Raw genomic sequence first — 18,093 nt, 5'->3', positions numbered from 1 at the left:
TAGCATTTAGAGGACCTCAAAAATAATAGCAAATACCAACTAGCTATAGTGGATCCAATAACTGAGGAATTTCAACAGCATCCTAACTGGTCTCCTATTACTACCCCTGTCTCCTTCAATGGCGTCTCTACACAATGATCAAAGTGACTTGATAAAACTTAAGGTACATCAAGGTGCTCTCCTGCTCAAAACTCCCCAGTGACATCCCTTCTCACTCCCTTCGCTCAGAGAAAAGCCGTAACCCCCCATCTGCCATTCCGCCCCTTTGTTCTTCCAATGTGCTGGGTGCACTCCACCTCAGCCCTTGCTCTGCTGCTCTCTTTGCCTAGAATACTCTTCCCCCAGGTACCTGTGGGACCTGTTCCCAAATGTCGTCTTCTCAGTAAGCCCTTCACTCGCTACCTTACCTCGAATTGCATCCCCCAGCTTCCCTCAGCTTCCTATCAATCTTCCTCTTTATTTTCTCCTTAGCATTTGTTTCCAAATGCTTATCTTGTTTAAATCATCCCTCTCCATCCCCTCAAATGTAAGCTCAATATAGGTAGAGATTGTTATACCCCTTTCTCACTACTATCTCCACAGAAACCAGCACAGTGCCTGGTGCATGACAGGTGCTTCATGAATATTTATTGAATCAAAGAATAAATGGACAAGCTGGTTAAATGAAAGAACTTTTGGATAGATGAAAAAATAAAAAACCTTTTCCCATAGAGAGATAAAATGTAAAAGGGATTTCTAAGGAGGCATAAAGGGAATTTTCTAAAACCGCTTTCCTTCTGGGGTATCGCTGGGGGCAAGACTGTGGAGGTGCTTTCTGCCAGCCACCTACTAGAGAACCCTTGGGGCTGGCAGAGCTCTGGTGGGAAAGGAACACTGTCCTGGGAGCCAGGACGGCAGGCTCTAGCCCTGCCTCTGCCTCTAGCTAGATAAGTTTGGGGAAGCCCTTTCTGCTCACTTGGGCCCTGATTTTACTGGTGGAGAAACTTAGGCTGCTATGGGCTCTGACTTTCTTCCATGGTGGATTGCACTGAAAGAACAATTCATTGATAAGTGATGTAAACTCTGTGGGTGTATCTCCAAAGACTCAAGAGCTACATTTTTAGCCTATGAATTTCCTCCAGAAGTGCTTGTGGCCCCAGAAATTTCTCCACTCCGCCCCATGGAGCGGGGCTGTGTCCACTGGGCTGTGGCCTCTGCCGGCTTATGTTAACAGTCAGAGCTCATGACGATGTCTGTGGCCTGCCTCTTTAGGACACCGTGTTCCATCTGCTGCAGCAATCTTGTGGTCCAATTTTTATTTCTACTTTAAATACACAAGCTTTCTCTACACATTTCACGTGAGTATCTTGAGGGAATCCAGGGACATTTTTCTTTAACCTGCCTGAAATTTGTTTTGGCAGAAGTTCTGAAGGCTGAAGTCTTGAGAGATTTGGGTTTTGTTAAATTATAGACATAATTTCAGTGAGGTTAAATAGCTCAGGCAAAAATTGGAGTGCCCTCACATCATTTATGCCCGTGAAACTCTACCCATCCTGCAAGGCCTGACTCTAGTGCTGTCTCATCCAGAGAGCTTTCCCAGGTCAGCAGAGCTAGGAGGGCATTCTCTTCTCCCCGAGGCAGAGCATGTAAAGGGAAGCCGGACAGATAAGGGTTTGAATCCCAGATCTTGCTAGTGGGTAACCTTGACCAAGTTTCCCAATTTCTCTAAGCCTCAGATTTCTCGACTGTAAACGGTGATAGTGAACATAGTAAGTAGTAGGTAACATTTATTGAGCGCTTACTGTCAAGCACTATGTTAGATATTTTACATCATCTATTTTACTCAATCCTCTGAAGAACCCTGTGGGACAAGACATTTTATTATGTCTTCTCTATATATGAGGAAACTGAAGGTAAAAATGAAATGATAATTAATATCTCACTGAGTGATGAAGATTAAATTTAAAAAATATGGATCATGGCATTCATTAAGCACTTAATAAATGTAAGTTCCTTCTCCATTGTATTCATTAAACCAGCTTGGGTATGTCATTCTCACACCACTTATGCTGTGTTGCCTTATATTATGACTCTGTAGAAGTAGTGAGATGTACAGGATGGGAAGTAAGAGCCTGGGCTCTAACCCTTGGACATGTTACTTAATCTTTGTGAACGCTGAACTCCTCAACTATAAAATAGGAGGAATGCTACTGTGAAGGTTCATTGAACTGATATATAATCTAAAATAATGCCTGGCACATAATAGCTATTACTATCATTATTTATCAAGAATGTTAAAATCTATATTCCTTTTCAGTTTGAAGTTACCTGAGAAATAAAACAGGTCTTTTCCATTGTTGTACCCCTTTGTGACCTCATCCTGTGTCTTGTATGTTACGAAATTACTTCTCAAAGTGCACCCAAAGTGGCACCTGAATTAGAATGTCCTGAAAGCTTGATAAAAGGAAGATTGCTGGGCACCTCCCCAAACTCAATGGATTATGATCTCTGGCAGTGACCCAGGATTTTGTATTTTACCAATCTCCTCAGGGAAGTTCTCTGGACCCTGATGTTTGAGGACCAGTCTACTCAGGGCACCAAATATCTATGAGTGAAATAAACAAGTGGATGGATGATCAAAGCAATTTTTTTTCCCATGTGGCACAGCTCGCATGATCTTAGTTCCCCCACTAGGACTGAACCCCGGGGCCACGGCAGTGAAAGCGCCGAGTCACTGGACCGCCAGAAAAGTCCCCAAAGCAATTTGTTTAAGTATGCGTTTTTCAAAAGTAATGGAAAGAAAAACTACCAATAGTGCTAATAATGTCAGGTTAAAAAGATTCTGGTCTTGCTCTTCAGCGTACAGTTTTGGATCCCACTTACTCGTTTGGCTTATTCTTGCCCCAAATGCTCCTTCAGTCCATTTCCTTGAGGAGGTGGAGTAGTTATCTATTGAGGCACAGGTCTTCAATAGACTCTGAAAATTTCCTAAGAACTGTGAGTCTCCAGCTGATTCCTCAGCAACATAGACTTACCCACACACTCTGGGTGCCTGCCTGTAAGTATCATCTTAAAGCTCTATCGAGATGAATTCTATTAATGGAGTCTATAAGAAAACAGACACCTCCAAACTTTCAGAACTTTTCATTGGGATAAAAGTCTTTTCAGCCTCGACATTTTAGCAAAGAAAATGAAATCTTGAGTTACATGAATCATAGACATAGACATTTTGGATTTATTTTTTATCCCAAGTTTCTTTTTTAAGGACATTTCTTAAAGCACCGCTAAACAAAAGATTATTTTTCTATAAAGACTGGTCACACCAACATCTCAGTAGAAATGCCGCCGCTTTAGAAATAAAAAGGAGGGAAGACAGAAAGTGATGTGGTCAGCAGAGTAATAAATTAAATTCACCTGGCAGAGTTTGTTCTTCAGGTCTGAAACATGTAAAAGAACACACTGCTAGTGAATGAAAAAAAAAATTCCACAGAAAGAAAGACCAGTTCTGAAACATGAAAAGAGAGGTTACTGTTCCCAAACCCTGACTCCAGCGTAAATGGCAGGCTCGGGTTAAGAGTCATAATTTCCATACCAAATGTGCAAAATTTTACAGGCCAAAACAAAAGCTCTCAAGCCCAGCAAAGCCCAAGCTAATTTAATTTCTCCTACAGAAAAGAAAGATGATAACAACCTAGAATTGAATACTTTTGTCATTAAAAGTTGCTCTATTTTAAATTTTTAGTTGAGTTGGGTAGTAAAAAACTACACACAAATATATCTTCTTCCAGGAGGTAGTAACTGCTATATGCTAAAGAGCTCAAAGTCAAAAGTTCTATAGGGTTTGCGTAGCATCTGCACTAGCATATTTCATACCCAGTAAAGCCTCAATTTCTTCATCTGCAAAACCAGAAACAGACCTGTGCTTTTTTCAAAGGGTGGTTGTAAGGATTAAATATTAAAATGTCTATAAAGCTCTTAGCACAGTTCCCTGCACACTGTAAGACCTTAATAAATGCTAGTTGTTATAATTATACAAGCTTCAGCCTGGAGACAAAGATTTCTACCTTTATTGGAATGAATAACTGATGCTCATGACCTCAATAATAATGAGATATTATGTTGTGTAGCCCTGGCAGAGGAACTAAAGCAAAAGTGGAGACTAAATAACATGGAAGGAAAGCCAATTACTTGAGCAGCAGGGGGTGATTGATGTACACTAGTTGGATATATCTTAAAGGAGTTGGTACTTCTAGACATGCCTCATGTCACCAAGAAGCTCTATGCCAACAATAAATTATTGTCATGTATTTAGGCAATAATGCCAAATGCAACACCAGATTTATCTGAGTCCTAGTTTTAGGAAAAATAGCCATCTGTTACCTCCTTTTTCTCTGAGGAATACAAAACACTTCGTATGAATTTTTACATTTTCAAAGATTATATTGTGTTAGTGAGGGAGTGGGGAATATTAATTTCTATTTTCTGTTGGGTAGAAGCAGGCCCAAGAAGATAAAACTGCTTTCATAAAATCACATAACTGAAACAGAACCTCAGTCTTTTAATACTAAATTTCAAACTCAATCCAGTAAAGCTCACTGCATTTCACATGGGCTTCACGTGCACGGTAGCTCTGCTTCTTTTTGGTTTCATTTTCAAGAGTAATAATTCATAAATTTCAACCATTTCCACGGTTTTTCCCATCACTGGCTCTCTGGACCTGTTCAGGGTGTTTGTCTTTTCGGCTTCAACGTAAATGCTATGCAAGTGTGAGCCTCGTGCTGGGCAGAATTGGAAAGCAGTGCAGTCGTGAAGGCTCTGGGGAACCACACCTTTGGTTTTTCATTACAAGTGAACCAAGCTGGGATCAAATCTGAGATCTGAGGGAGAAGGACCTGAATCACTGGAAGTGGCCTCAGCGTCCAAGCAGGATGTGTCAGGTATGGTTGGAGGGAACTTGAGGATCAGAGAGATGGCTGTCCTGAAAGAAGCCCCAGTCCATGGGGAACATTTTATGCCTGGCAAACGGGTGTGGGGATTTGAGGTTAATGATCAGTCAGGATGAGAGAGGTGAGCTAGAAGAATCTTCTAGAAGCTGAGAGGTCATTAAAACAATGCCTATAGTGTTAAAACAAACAAAAAATAGAATCCATAAAGAAATGATGGCCCTATAACACACAGGCAGAAAGTAAATGAAATAAGAGAAAAAAACTTCTTGGTTCCAGCTTTAGACATCAGTTCCTTTTCTCAGAAATAACAAACATGTATTTCTTGAAAAACATACCTTAGGGAAATAGTCAGAAATGCAGCAAAGATTTCTGTTAGAAGATGTTCATCAGTGTGTTATTCATGTTAGTAAAATAATGGAAGAAAATGTAACACTCAACAATAGGAAAATTTTAAATAATTTAAATATTTTATTGATACAATAAATATTGATACAATGAAATAACTATTTATTGATACAATAAATATTGATACAGTGAAATAGTAGACATCCATTAAATAACAAGTTTCCAAAGAATGTTTTATCACAATATTATATTTAGGTGAAAAAGTAAGACATAAAACTGTGCGTACAATATGGTTTTAATTATGTAAAAGAAACACAAAGACACACACACACACACACACACACACACACACACAAAGATTGGAAGTAAATACACCATAAAGGAAACGATACTCTATCTCTGGGTGATGAACTTCTTGGAGATTTTATATTCTTCTTTGTTTAAATTTTTAAAAGACTTGAAAATACAACTCACATATCTTTTCAATAATCTGAAGAAATATTATCTGAAGAAAGATGATGTGACAAACCCACATAGAAAAATGGTCAATGTGCCTGGCAACCAATGTTTTCTAAAACAACTTGTGCATTCTAAACCTGGAGAAAAACAATTTCAAATTAATCTTCTGCAACACCACTCCCGTGGCTACCTTGATTCAAACTTTCAGAAATTCACAAAGACCACGCCACTCAGCTGGCCTCAGGAATGCAGATGTCTGAGTCATTTCCCTTTGGCCATGTGGGGAACATCATCCCCATATATCCAGAGCTGTAAGCAGGCCAAATCCTGTCATTTTCTGTGGGCAAAGGGAGGGAAGGAGCTACGTGATGGCATGCACAGAATCACGTATCATCTCTTGTGCCATTACGTCTTACCAGCTTTCTGAAGGCACAAACGTTTCAATGCTCTGTTCATTTTTTCCTCGCAAGAATGTGGCCAAAATTTGATGTGTGTAGAAGATGTCTATTTAACCTCCCTTCCTCAGCATTCTCCCCAGTCTTTCAAATATGTGGTAGGAAAAGAAAACTGATTTGCATTACAACTTTTTTATTCTCTGCATTGAATTCTCTCTAGTTATTGTTTATTTGGCTTTGAAATGTTCTCCTTTTGAGAGATGAGCATTTGCATACACTGCAGATAGGACTATAAATTGGTATAATATTTTGTGGGAGATCTCTTAATCATAAACAAACACATATAGACGTGTATATATAACTTTACCTATATATATTAAGAGTCTTGAAAGTATCTTTAAAGTACACTTTCACACCAAAATGCCACTTATAATCAGTCAAAAGAAGATAGTTTAAAATTTCTTCCCATTTTGATACTATTGTTCTCACATGAAATTTGGTTTAAATAACAACAGTGAACATCATGTGTTATTGGCAACTTTTGGATAAAACTACGAAGCTCTGAGAAAGGTAAAAAGAAACCAACATCTGTTGAGAATTTTCTGTGTGCCAGACATTTTCCCAAGCTTATCTTCCTTAATTCTCAAGCTGAGATAGATGATGGACAGCTTCTCTTTAATCCCCCTTGTCCTGTAAGCCCTTTGCACTGGAATATAATTCTTCTGGAACATTTTCTCACAAGGTTCTCATACAAAGTGATTGATACCATCCTGTTTTCTTCAAAACCTTGATGATCAACTGATTGCTGAGGTTGGGACTGGAAACTATCTTATGATGGTGGGATAGGGGTCTTTGAAGGCATCTCAAGCAACACCACAGTGAGGAAGCACAAAGACTTCCAGAAAGGAAATAGTTCATGGGACCAAGAATCAATGTGTAAGATATAACTTTCATTCAACCTAGCCTCAGCAAGGTGTAAACAGATATTTCTACAAAGAACCGGAAGCACTCTTAAGGGACTTGTGTCCATTATCCTTCATTTTGAATCTAATCATTGTAGCATATTACTTGAGAAAATGCACCAAATTACAAAAAAATATAACTTTTCCTCTAATGGGTTAAATTACCAGAAAGTTTATGAAATGGAAGAAATGAACATTAATTCCACCTTCTCTAAGTTTAGGAAACTTAATCCTTTTGAACTGATTTGATAGTTTGGTTTTGGCTTTTAAGGTCCTTTGCTCTTTTTCTAATCTAGTATTTATAAGGAAGGAAAGACTTGATTTTTATAAATTCCTTCCTCCATTAATTAAAAATACCCTGAGTCTTCCCAGGAGTTGAAGTAAAAAATAAGGTTTCATATAGACTTCTTTCTTCTAATGACCACAGAAGTGGAGTTTCACATTTAGGAAACATGTACCTTATTTTCTCTGGAGTGTTATTTATTAGGAATGCATCATTAGTCACTTCATGGAGAATGCTTCCAAGACAGTGTGGCTGGATAATATCTTAACTGCCGTTTGATGCGCATAAAAAAATCCTTTACAATTATAGGGCAGAAAATAATGCAAGCTTCATTTAGGCAAAGCTTTTTGGCCTAGACAACTTTTAGAACTGAGTGACCCAGGGAAGGTCTGGAACTTCACTTAAGTGAACATGAAAACAGTCATTATAATTGACACCTGGGTTTGGTACCTAAAAGCTGCAAGAAAAGAACACAATTACAGATCACAATAGGACAAGATAGATTCCCTCTATATATTGCTCTTCACCCAACACTTTTATCATTACCAAGATGAGTACATAAATCACTCCCTGATCATTCTTCATATGTTCCCCAGATTGTAGTTCATTTTCCTGAGCCTCAACTTATTGTACTTTGCTGGACCGTAAGACCAGAATGTGATATTGAAACCAGGCCCGTATTCTTCAGAGCTCTACTATTTATATTACTCAACCTCCGTGGTCGTGCTGAGTGCCAAATCTATAGAATGCTTCCACCCCCATCGAAAGCTTCCTGGATTTTTAAGCAAGATGATACCTTTTATGACTTCTTAGTGGCTAATGTACAATTTAGGGAAACCCTCAAGAAGTCCATTCACCTTGCCTAGTTCTGGTTACTTCAGAATCCATACCGTATAACACACGTAGTGGCTCTGTGACAGAAAGATCCTGAAGCTGTGTGGGACCAGGTATCTATGTTGTCCTGACAGCCGAAGGGTGCTTTTAACTCTTAGGGAGAGTGCTATGATTGTGGCCGGGTATACACAGATCATTAGCTTTTTTTTCCTCCTAGGTAAAAAATAATCACTAACTGTGATCTTTCCACCAAGTTTAACTTGAATGACAGGCAGAAAGAACACTGCTAAGAACAAAAGCACTTCTAGGCCTGGAGAAGGGAATGGTGGAGAAAAGAGGTAGCCTTTTTTAAAGTCTCTTGAGTTGTAAGTGGAGGCACAAAGGAAGCCGGAATCAAAGAGATTCTTTCATAAAACTGGTAATAATTATAATTTAAATACTTGATTGCACCAATGTATTCAAAGAAAGCTGTGGTTTGGTCGTGTCTCCAGAAATTACAGAATATAAAACAAAGTTGGAAAGTTGCAAATGGACCTGATTTTGTGAAAGGAAGCAAGAGCATTTGAAATTTAAAGAGCAGTCATGGAAATTATTTTGCAAAATAATTTATGAGGGGAAGCAGAAAGAAATCTGAATGAAAAAGAATAAGGTATCACATGCATTTTTTACAAAACAGCATAAAAGGGAACTTTCAGGATGCCTTCCAGGATGTAGTAATAAGAATCGGTAATATAATGCAGGGATTGGGCCTGATGGGTGGAAGCAGGAAAATAAGTAAACGGTCACACATTAGAATAGATTTCATCTTAGGGGTGAGGAGCCACGTGACAGCTTTTGCAGCGAGACCACCATATTCTTGACAGACATCCCTTGTCTCCATCAAGAAGCTGCAGACGGACCACACCCCGGCGCACCTGGCGCTGCTGGACGAGATCAGCGCATGCTACCAGCTCCTCCACCCGCAGGTCCTGCAGCTGCTGGTGAAGCTCTTCGACACGGAGCACTCCCAGCTGGACGTGATGGAGCAGCTCGAGTCAAAGAAGACCCTCCTGGACAGGATGGTGCACCTGCTGAGCAGGGGCTACGCGCTCCCCGTGGTCAGTTACATCCGCAAGTGTCTGGAGAAGCTGGACACCGACATCTCCCTCATTCGCCACTTTGTGACTGAGGTGCTCGACATCATCACGCCCCCCTACACCTCTGACTTTGTGCAGCTTTTCCTTCCTATCCTGGAGAACGACAGCATCGCCGGCACCATTAAAACAGAAGGTGAACACGACCCTGTGACAGAGTTTATAGCTCACTGCAAGTCTAACTTCATCTTGGTGAACTGATTCAGAGCATCCTCCAGAGCTGGAGCAGAACATTCCAGGAGACCTGCTGTGGATAAACCCTTTCCAGAAGCTATTGTTGAAGAGGCCCAGTCAGCATCTTGGAAATGGGCTCTGGTGGGAGGAGGTGGATAACTTTTTTAAAAAGGAAGATGTTAGCAGTGTAACGGCTATTAGGAAGAGTTCCCTCTCCTCGTGAGTCCAGGGCTGCCCCCAAGTCCTGTTTACAGTATTCATTTCTCCCTGTAGTGGAACTAGGTTCCCCTTACCTCTTGGGATGTAGCCAACTGTCAGCCCCTTGGGTGGTGGAAATTCAGAAACTGAGACACTTAGATGAACTATTTTCAGAGTTGATTGGTTTTCTCACAAGGCTCCATTGGTTAGTTCATATTATTGCAATTGCTTTCATTTTCCGAGAACAAATAAAATGCCCTTCTGTGGTTGGAAGGTGTAGGTCCCGGTGTTAATGTTGTTTTCGTGTGTAAATAAAGCACTCAGATTCAAAAAAAAAAAGAAACCATGACCATTTGGCAGAAGATTTCAGCAAGGTCTTGGTCCTTCTATGGCCTTTATGTTTGTCAAGAAGTTCTGAAAAGTACTTCCTGCCAAACCTTACACCCTTTACATCTTGAACTTTCTGGGAATTCCAGCCCTCCTTGGAGGAATGAGATGTTGATTTTCATCCTTCCCTGCCAGGTCCAGAGAAGTTCAGCACTGCCAAGGGCTGGTGTCAACTATACAATCTTGATATAGCATGCAAATATCAAATATAGATCATTAAGTTTGAAGTTGCTAATGATCACTGATTCATGAACAAGTCAACAGAAATATTGACCAAGCATCCTCAATGTGTAAGGCATAATATCAGAGATATATAAATGAATTTAAGATATAGTCGCAATCAGGAAATCTACAATCTCATTGTAGAACAGACATTAGACATTAGCTCTTAGGAGGTATTGTTAGTTTTTCATGGAAATAAATATAAATGGCATGATCAACAAGAACCATCAAGTTCAGGTAAAGTGATAGATCCCCAGGGACTAGAGGGGCTACCATACCTTCAGGAAATAAGGGGACCTGAGGAAGGAGTAGAGCAAACAAACATACATTCTTGATAACCTTTTATGGGTCAAGCTCCACATTTATTCTTTCATTTAATCCTCTCACCAAGTGTCTGAGGTAGATTTTATTCTTATTTTTATAGATGAGAGCACAGAAGCCTAAAGATGCTTAGAAACTTGCCAAGGTTACAAAACTAATAGACAGCAGAGTCAGAATTTGACCCACGTCTGACTGAGTTCACCATCTTATACTCCTAACTTCATTAAGAAGGATGGCTGAAGTTGATAGACGAAGAAGCAGCCACAGAGCAACTTCCACACAGTCTGGCATGTACTTTCTCAATAGGCACCTGCAGAGATAGTTAAAATTAGTTCAGCGGTTAACGGTTCTCTTAGTGAAGTGGCGGAGAGAGAAATATGATAGCCTAACACATAAGAGGTGAGTGCTACAATTAGGTTTTTAGCTAAATGTTGTCTGGTTTCGTGCTCTCCCAGAAGCAGACCCAGAGATAAGGATTCAAATGCAAATATTCAATAGTATAAAAAGGCAAGCAGCAAATATTCATAGAAAAGTGGGGGAACAAGACAGGAAAGAACATGTAAAGGGTGACGTAGTAAAGCCAGTCACCGCCATGGGTGACTGGAACATAATCTTGTAGGGGATCATCTCTGGAAAACAGTGGAGAACACAGACCTCAGAGGCACCCGTCCAGGAAGTCATACAGCTGGAGGATTTATACCCGAGTTCCAACCAGCCATTGGTTAAGAGCAGAGGGATGGTGGAGTTGGGGTAGTTAATTCCCTGGTACTTCTTGTCTGCCGTGAGCACAGGCAGAATCCTATCTGAGGCTTGGAGGAAAGCCCCAGGAGAAGGTCATGCAGACACAATTGAGGCTGGCTGTCTTGAGTGACACAGGTAAGACTCAAGGGTTATGGGCAGGGCACTAGCAGCACCTAGAAACACCAGTATCTTTGGTGCAGATTTTGTAATATTCTCTATTACTCCAGCCCTTTGGATGTGTAGGATTATGTAGGTCATTGTCTCTCAAACTTCAAAGTGCGTAGGAAGCTCTTGCGAAGCTTGTTAACAAAGCAAATTCTGGGACCTCATCCATTGAGAGTCACCTGTGGTTCAGGGATGGAGTCTAGGCATTTATGTCATTAATAAGTATCCCAGGTGATTCTGACCCACATGGTCCATGGGTCACACACTGAGAAACAATGCCTGGAATCTCCATGAATTACATGGAAAACAGATGAACAGGGGAAGGCCATGTGATAAAGTGAAAAGAAGATGGTATTTGGATCAAGATATCCTTGGATATAAATGCTGGCTCCATTACTTAGTGACCTAAGAAAAATTACATAATCTCTTTGTTTCAGTTCTTTTTTTATAACCTATAAAATGGAGAGAAAAGCATACACTTGGACTGTTTTCTATGAGCGTTAAATAAGATAACTGGTAGAAGAGTCCAGAGCACTATGTGTCATGTGGTAAACATCAGTGTTAATTCTTTTATTTTTTTCTCAGAAGATTGAAATCTGTTGACAAAGTGATACCAATGGCATTTGACAGTTAATGCTGTTTGACAAATTATACCTGACTAGAAGAAAACTCGATGACAAAATAATGCAGGCCTTAGCTCTAAAATTTCCCCCCAATTTCTCAGTGCACCTACAAATTAAGTTATTTTTTACATTCCACTTACAACTGCATTACATAATGATTACCCTGGGGCTATAAATAGAAGTGCCCAAGTTCCAAGGGACAGATCAGGTTAAGTTGGCTCGAGATCTGGCTCAAGGACCTGGACTGCAGACTCTCACTCTTAGACACTGACTTTCTATACTGAGAAACTTTGGTTTATTGGTTCTTTGTGTTTCTAGGGAAGATACTTTCAAGTATACACTGAGAAGAGAAGGAAAGGTGCCAAGAAAAAGATTAGAGCTAAAACTATGATTTTGAATAGATCGTACTTATTTATTGTTATCATCTCATCAAACTGATTGACAATCAGAATGAATTTGGGATTATAACGGTATTACCACGATATAGACCTCAAGAGATGAATATTAGAGCAAAAAGCAATATGCTTTGTACTTAATAGATACTCAAGTGTTCACTGAATTTAATGACATCATTCAGGACACATAGTCACCTTCATGCTCCTCCAAGATCTCTAGATAGTTCACTCCCTCTGCCTCATCTTTACCTGGGTCACCTAGTTTGGCTTAAATATTAACCGAATCTCTCTTACCTTAATTTAGAGTAAGTGACTTCTGCTTGGTCCTCAGGAATTTAGAGGAAAATGTATCCAAGAGCAAAGCTTTTTTAGCTACTCCCAAGATGGGCTGACTTAATCTCATAACCAAAACATGGGTAGGACAATAGTGAAGATTTTAGAAGAAGAATTTTTTTCTATAAATGTTGATCTCATTTAGTCCTGATATGGATCACAGGGGCCACTTACTGTAGAGTACGAGGCTGCCCTCAAGCATGATGCCAGGGCACCTCTTTCTTTAAGCTTAGGTACATGAGCTATGCAGTCACCCTCTTACCATCACCAGAGAGGTAAACACTGCTGGACATGAAGGACATGAAGCCTGTAGCACAAGGCTCGTGGGAAGTCATGTTTTATCTCACCCCACTCGAGTGCACCTCCCAAAGTATTCCCTTCCCCATGCTTATGAAACCTCATACAAGCCTCTGCGTCCCTGTCCTTTCAAGTGAAAGCCTTTTGCTTTAGTCTCCCAGGCCTTCCCTGACCCCCAAAAGACTGGCTCAAGAGTGAATGATTAGGAAGTGAAGATTTAGAAACAAAGGACAGCCTTTGGGACGGGAAACTGGTAACAATTTAGACTATAAACCAGCCGCATTCTCTGACACCCATTCCCAAATTGTTTGCTCAGGAAGCAGACCCCACCAGATAAAAACTGCTGACCTTGGGCTTCCCTGGTGGCGCAGTGGTTGGGAGTCCGCCTGCCGATGCAGGGGACGCGGATTCGTGCCCCGGTCCGGGAAGATCCCACATGCCGCGGAGCGGCTGGGCCCGTGAGCCATGGCCGCTGAGCCTGCGCATCCGGAGCCTGTGCTCCGCAACGGGAGAGGCCACAACAGTGACAGGCCCGCGTACCGCAAAAAAAAAAAAAAAAACCTGCTGACCTCAAGCGCAGAGACCCCAGACCAGCTGAAAGCAGAAGATTGGTGATGCTCACAACTTCACCCTGATGCCAACCAATTCAAGAACTGTGCGCGAGCTGCTCACACACCCTGCAGCCCATCTCTCACATTGTCCTTAACAGTCCTTTGCCTGCACCACGATGTCAAGATGGTTTCTAAGGACACTAGTCCACCGTCTTCTTGGTTAGCATGCTTTCTCGAATAAAGTCACTTTCTTTGCCTCAACACCTTGTCACTTGACCCATTGGCCTGTTGTGCAGCGAGTAGCCGAACATGACCTTGGTAACACTTCCACAGGAAAACCAGTGTGGTCTGGTGGTATAAGGATGGGCTTGAGGGCTGATGCACCTCGTTCTGGTCCAGGTTCTGCCTGACTCTTCTTGCTTAGGGACCTGGATCAAGTCACATCTCTACACTCTCATTTTCTCTAATGTACAATTATGGAGTTTGAATAAATGATCACTAAACTCTCCTTCATCCCTGGAGGTGATTTTTCTAAGGAGAACACATCAGGATAACCAATGATAGATACATCTGATTCTCATTACCTGCAGCCATTATGTCCTCTAAGTAGCCAAGAACACTGAATTAGCAAACACTGAACCATGCTCTTAGGGGAAATACAGAGTTAGGTTCCTGCAAGCCTCAGAGCACAACATTTTCATCAACTGATCAATACCTAACCTTGTTTTATATGTGTGTCTATTTAAAGACTCCTTATTTAATATATATTGTTAATTTATTAACGTTGAACTCATGGCCAACAGCACTATAAACTTGTGCCTGAATAAAACTTATCTAACATTTATTTTCTCCATAAGGTACATTACAGCCTTCTTGTGCTTGGGAGCACAGCATTTCAGCACTCTGCTTGGGGACCATTGCAAACAGATGAATTCACCAACAAAAAGTACAAAATGCTAAAAACACGGCATTAAATAGACTGTGGAAGGGACACGTTTACAGTTTGAGAGTTGAAATAAGAAGGCAGAGCGTCGCCTTGTCCAGCCTCAGCTGGGAACGTGTGCAACAGGCTATTCAAATTTTTTGACACTCGGTGCACAGCCAAGAATGACTATGAAAGGACCACAAATATTTATTTGGAAGTTACAAATAAATTTTAGCGAGTAGGCAAATCTGTAAATATGGAACCCATGAATAATGAGAATCAACTGTACCAGTGTAAAATAAAAATAAATTATTGTGTTACTTTAAAGTCTCTTGCTTCTAAAAACAGCAGACTTTCTTCCAAATCTTGACTTCAAGCTGTGTAGTAATCTCCTAAATTCCCCTACACGTTCATTAAAATTACAACTCCATCTCATAGATGGTGACATGTAGAGATGAAGCAGCTTCCTGAATGTCCCCAAGCAATGCAACAACCAAGCCGGGATAACTCAGGAGTGTGAAACTAAGCCTGTGGTCGGCCCACTGGACTGTCCTGTTCCCGCTCAATTACTCACAGAGAAGATGTTCTCCCTTCTGGACCTGTTAGTTAAGTCCTGTGCTTAGGCTCCGTGGTGGAAGTCTGCAAATTGTTCTGGGACACACCTTTTGGGATTTCAGCAAGTGATTATAATTTTGTCCTCTAAGAGTGTTATCTAAGGATTACCTGGCTGTTCTTTTACCACACTTTTTTTCTTTTTTTTGTCTCAGAGATGGAATAGCTGACATTTTACCCCCACCCCCTGTATACAGGCAAGTTTTAATGCCATAGCCTCAATTAGGACGTTCCCGTCTGGGCTACTATAATGCATGTATTTGAGAACCATACGGGGCTAATCACTGTTCCTTTTCTGTAGGGCAAGAAACACTTTCTATTCCTTTTTAAAATTTCCCTCTCTTCCCCAGGTTGTCTGTAGCAGTGCCTGGGGCATAGAGCACACTGTAAACACGTTGATGAAACTGAATTCTCTTCCACCATGAAAAATTTCCCAACATGTCTAGTTGGGGAAGTGTAGTTGGAGGGGAACAATGGAGAAACATGTCCAGAAGAATTTACATAACTTGTCTAAAGTCACTAAGCTAGTAAAGGCAGAACTATGATTGAAATTTAGAGCCTGTTTTGGGGTTTTTTTTTAAACCAGGACCTATGGCTTAGTTTATTTGTAGTGGTAATGCCTTATATTTCACCAGGTGTAGTTTCAAATGAATTGGTAATTCCAGTTTACAAAAAAAAATTCTATTCTACTTTGTATTGCCTAGGGCTTCACAGGCAGACAAAAAGGATTGGGAAGTATTCAGGTTAAAAAGAACTGCCATTTACAAGTTGCTCTATGAGATTTACATCAGAGTTCTCTATCAAGAACCAAGAATGTAGCCATTCACTGGGAGAACCATTCTATGATGCTTATCTTTCAAGAAAATGAAAATTAATGAAAGTAATTATATCATAAATTGAGTGCAAACAGTATCAGACAACTCTAAACAGTACACAAAATGGCTTTTATTTCACATCCACTCATCTTTCAAGTAATTGCACAGCTTCTATACTATCACAAAAGAAGACAAGTAACTGGCATTCTCTTCTCTCCATTATTAGATGTCAGACCTTGTTGGTCTGCCTGGAACTGAGGAGATAATACAAACTTCATTATATAGATGATATTCAGAAAGCTTAATATTTCCAAAAGATTCTTCTGTATCAGTCATGTGTCAAGCGTTGCGACTAAGTCAACTCTAGATTTGATGACATTTTAAGATCCCTTCCTTTCAATCAAAAGTGTATTCTTTTCTGCGGCTACTCTAAGGACGACTAGATTCTCCCAGTATACTAAACCCATTAAAAGTCTTTGGAAGAATATGTAAGCTCATGAAAGAGGTGTTTTTCCCCTTCTTTTGCCATCTGCTGAAACAATTCCAACATTCTCAGGGCTGAGATTCTTTCCCTTTAAGATCTACTTATAACAGTACATTGATCAAGACACATGAAACCTTTAGAAGAGGCCTTAGAGTTCACCTTGTTCAACTGTGGTTCCCTCTGTAATATCTGTGCTCAGATTTAGCACTTCCAGTGATGAGGACTTCTCTACTGTCAGTACCATTTTGAGAAACTCTTCCTGGTATTTATTTAAAATCCATCTTCCAGTGACCTCTACCTACAAGTCGTAACTCTTTCTCCTTGAACCAGAAAGAGTAAGCCCAGATAGTTTTGAAATGACTCTATGGTGTGATCATGAGCCCAGAACAATACTAGTTTATGTGTATTGCCCTGGTTTCCCATCTGGTTTAGTATCTGATCCAGACTTTTCATTGTACAATAAAATTTTACTGTAATAATTGCCTTAGAATAAGCTTTAAACAGTTGGGCAGATCTCTCCTTTGTTCCTCTAGCTTCTACCATAGTCTTGTCCAGTAGTGGGTGAGACATACTTGTAGGGCACAGGGTTCTTATTCTCATATGCGGGCTAAATCTGAAAGATGCCCAGTGATAGCTCGTCTCGCTTTGCCTCACCTTTCCCCAGTCCTTCATACCTCCCTTTCAAAAACAGTTTTCTGATAAAATGAAGTATACTCAGACATGAATTGTTAGGTACAGCTGACCTCTTTCAGTCTCTGATAGTTCTAGGTGTATTCGACACTCTACCACTGCTGGCCGTCTGGTGTGGCAATCAGTTGTACTGTGGCCAGTTGCAAGGGCTGCAAAATACAGGAAGCCACCAGGTCACAGTCAGCAAGGTGACTGAGAATAAGAAATGTGGCAAATTATAGTTTAGGTACATGTGAAACAAGTGGAGGAAATAAAAACAGGGCAGTCCTGTCTGTGAAGCAGGAAGAGAACAGTTTAAACAGTTGGGTACTGTTGTTTTGTCAGTTATTGTACAGTAAAATAACATTGTTGTTGTAAAATCGACAACTATTTATTTTATTATTTGACAATGCTTTTTTATTCTGCAATAATCACTTTTAGCAGCAATAAGTTTAAAAAAGGAAGTATAGGTTTAGTTGAAAAAGAGGAAGTGAATTTTGATTACTCAGGAGAGTTAATGATGAACATGTAACTTGCACAAAATGTTTGTTGACATTTACTATCCACCATGGGGTCATAGTGGTATAAACGACCACATGAAAACCAAAAGACACAAATCTGCTGGAGAAGCATCAGCAGTTACTTCAAAAGTTAGTAACTAATTTATACAGACTGGGCCCTATTTACAACCGAAGAAAGTACCCTTCGTATCATTTGGTGAGATACAACTTTTCATTTAGATCAAATGGCTATTCTAAATCACTTTCACTCATTATTTATTCCAAGATTTGTTTTGTGTGCATGAATTCAAAATAAAGTAATAGCTGTTGGTGTGTGGCTTCATG

General features: G+C 40.3%; 1 protein-coding gene across 1 annotated transcript; it reads left to right on the top strand.

The window, feature by feature from the left end:
• Positions 1–4,877: 4,877 nt before the first annotated feature.
• On the top strand, positions 4,878–9,984 carry LOC132515843 (negative elongation factor D-like). Its single transcript, XM_060142198.1, has 2 exons — positions 4,878–4,916; positions 9,088–9,984. Exons 1-2 carry the CDS (start codon positions 4,908–4,910, stop codon positions 9,535–9,537), a joined length of 459 nt encoding a protein of 152 aa, XP_059998181.1. The 5' UTR covers positions 4,878–4,907; the 3' UTR covers positions 9,538–9,984.
• The last annotated feature ends 8,109 nt before the right edge of the window (positions 9,985–18,093 follow it).

This window comes from Lagenorhynchus albirostris, chromosome 2, assembly GCF_949774975.1.
Source record: "Lagenorhynchus albirostris chromosome 2, mLagAlb1.1, whole genome shotgun sequence".
Taxonomy (NCBI): Eukaryota; Metazoa; Chordata; class Mammalia; order Artiodactyla; family Delphinidae; genus Lagenorhynchus; species Lagenorhynchus albirostris.
This window is presented reverse-complemented; position numbering and strand designations above follow the sequence as displayed.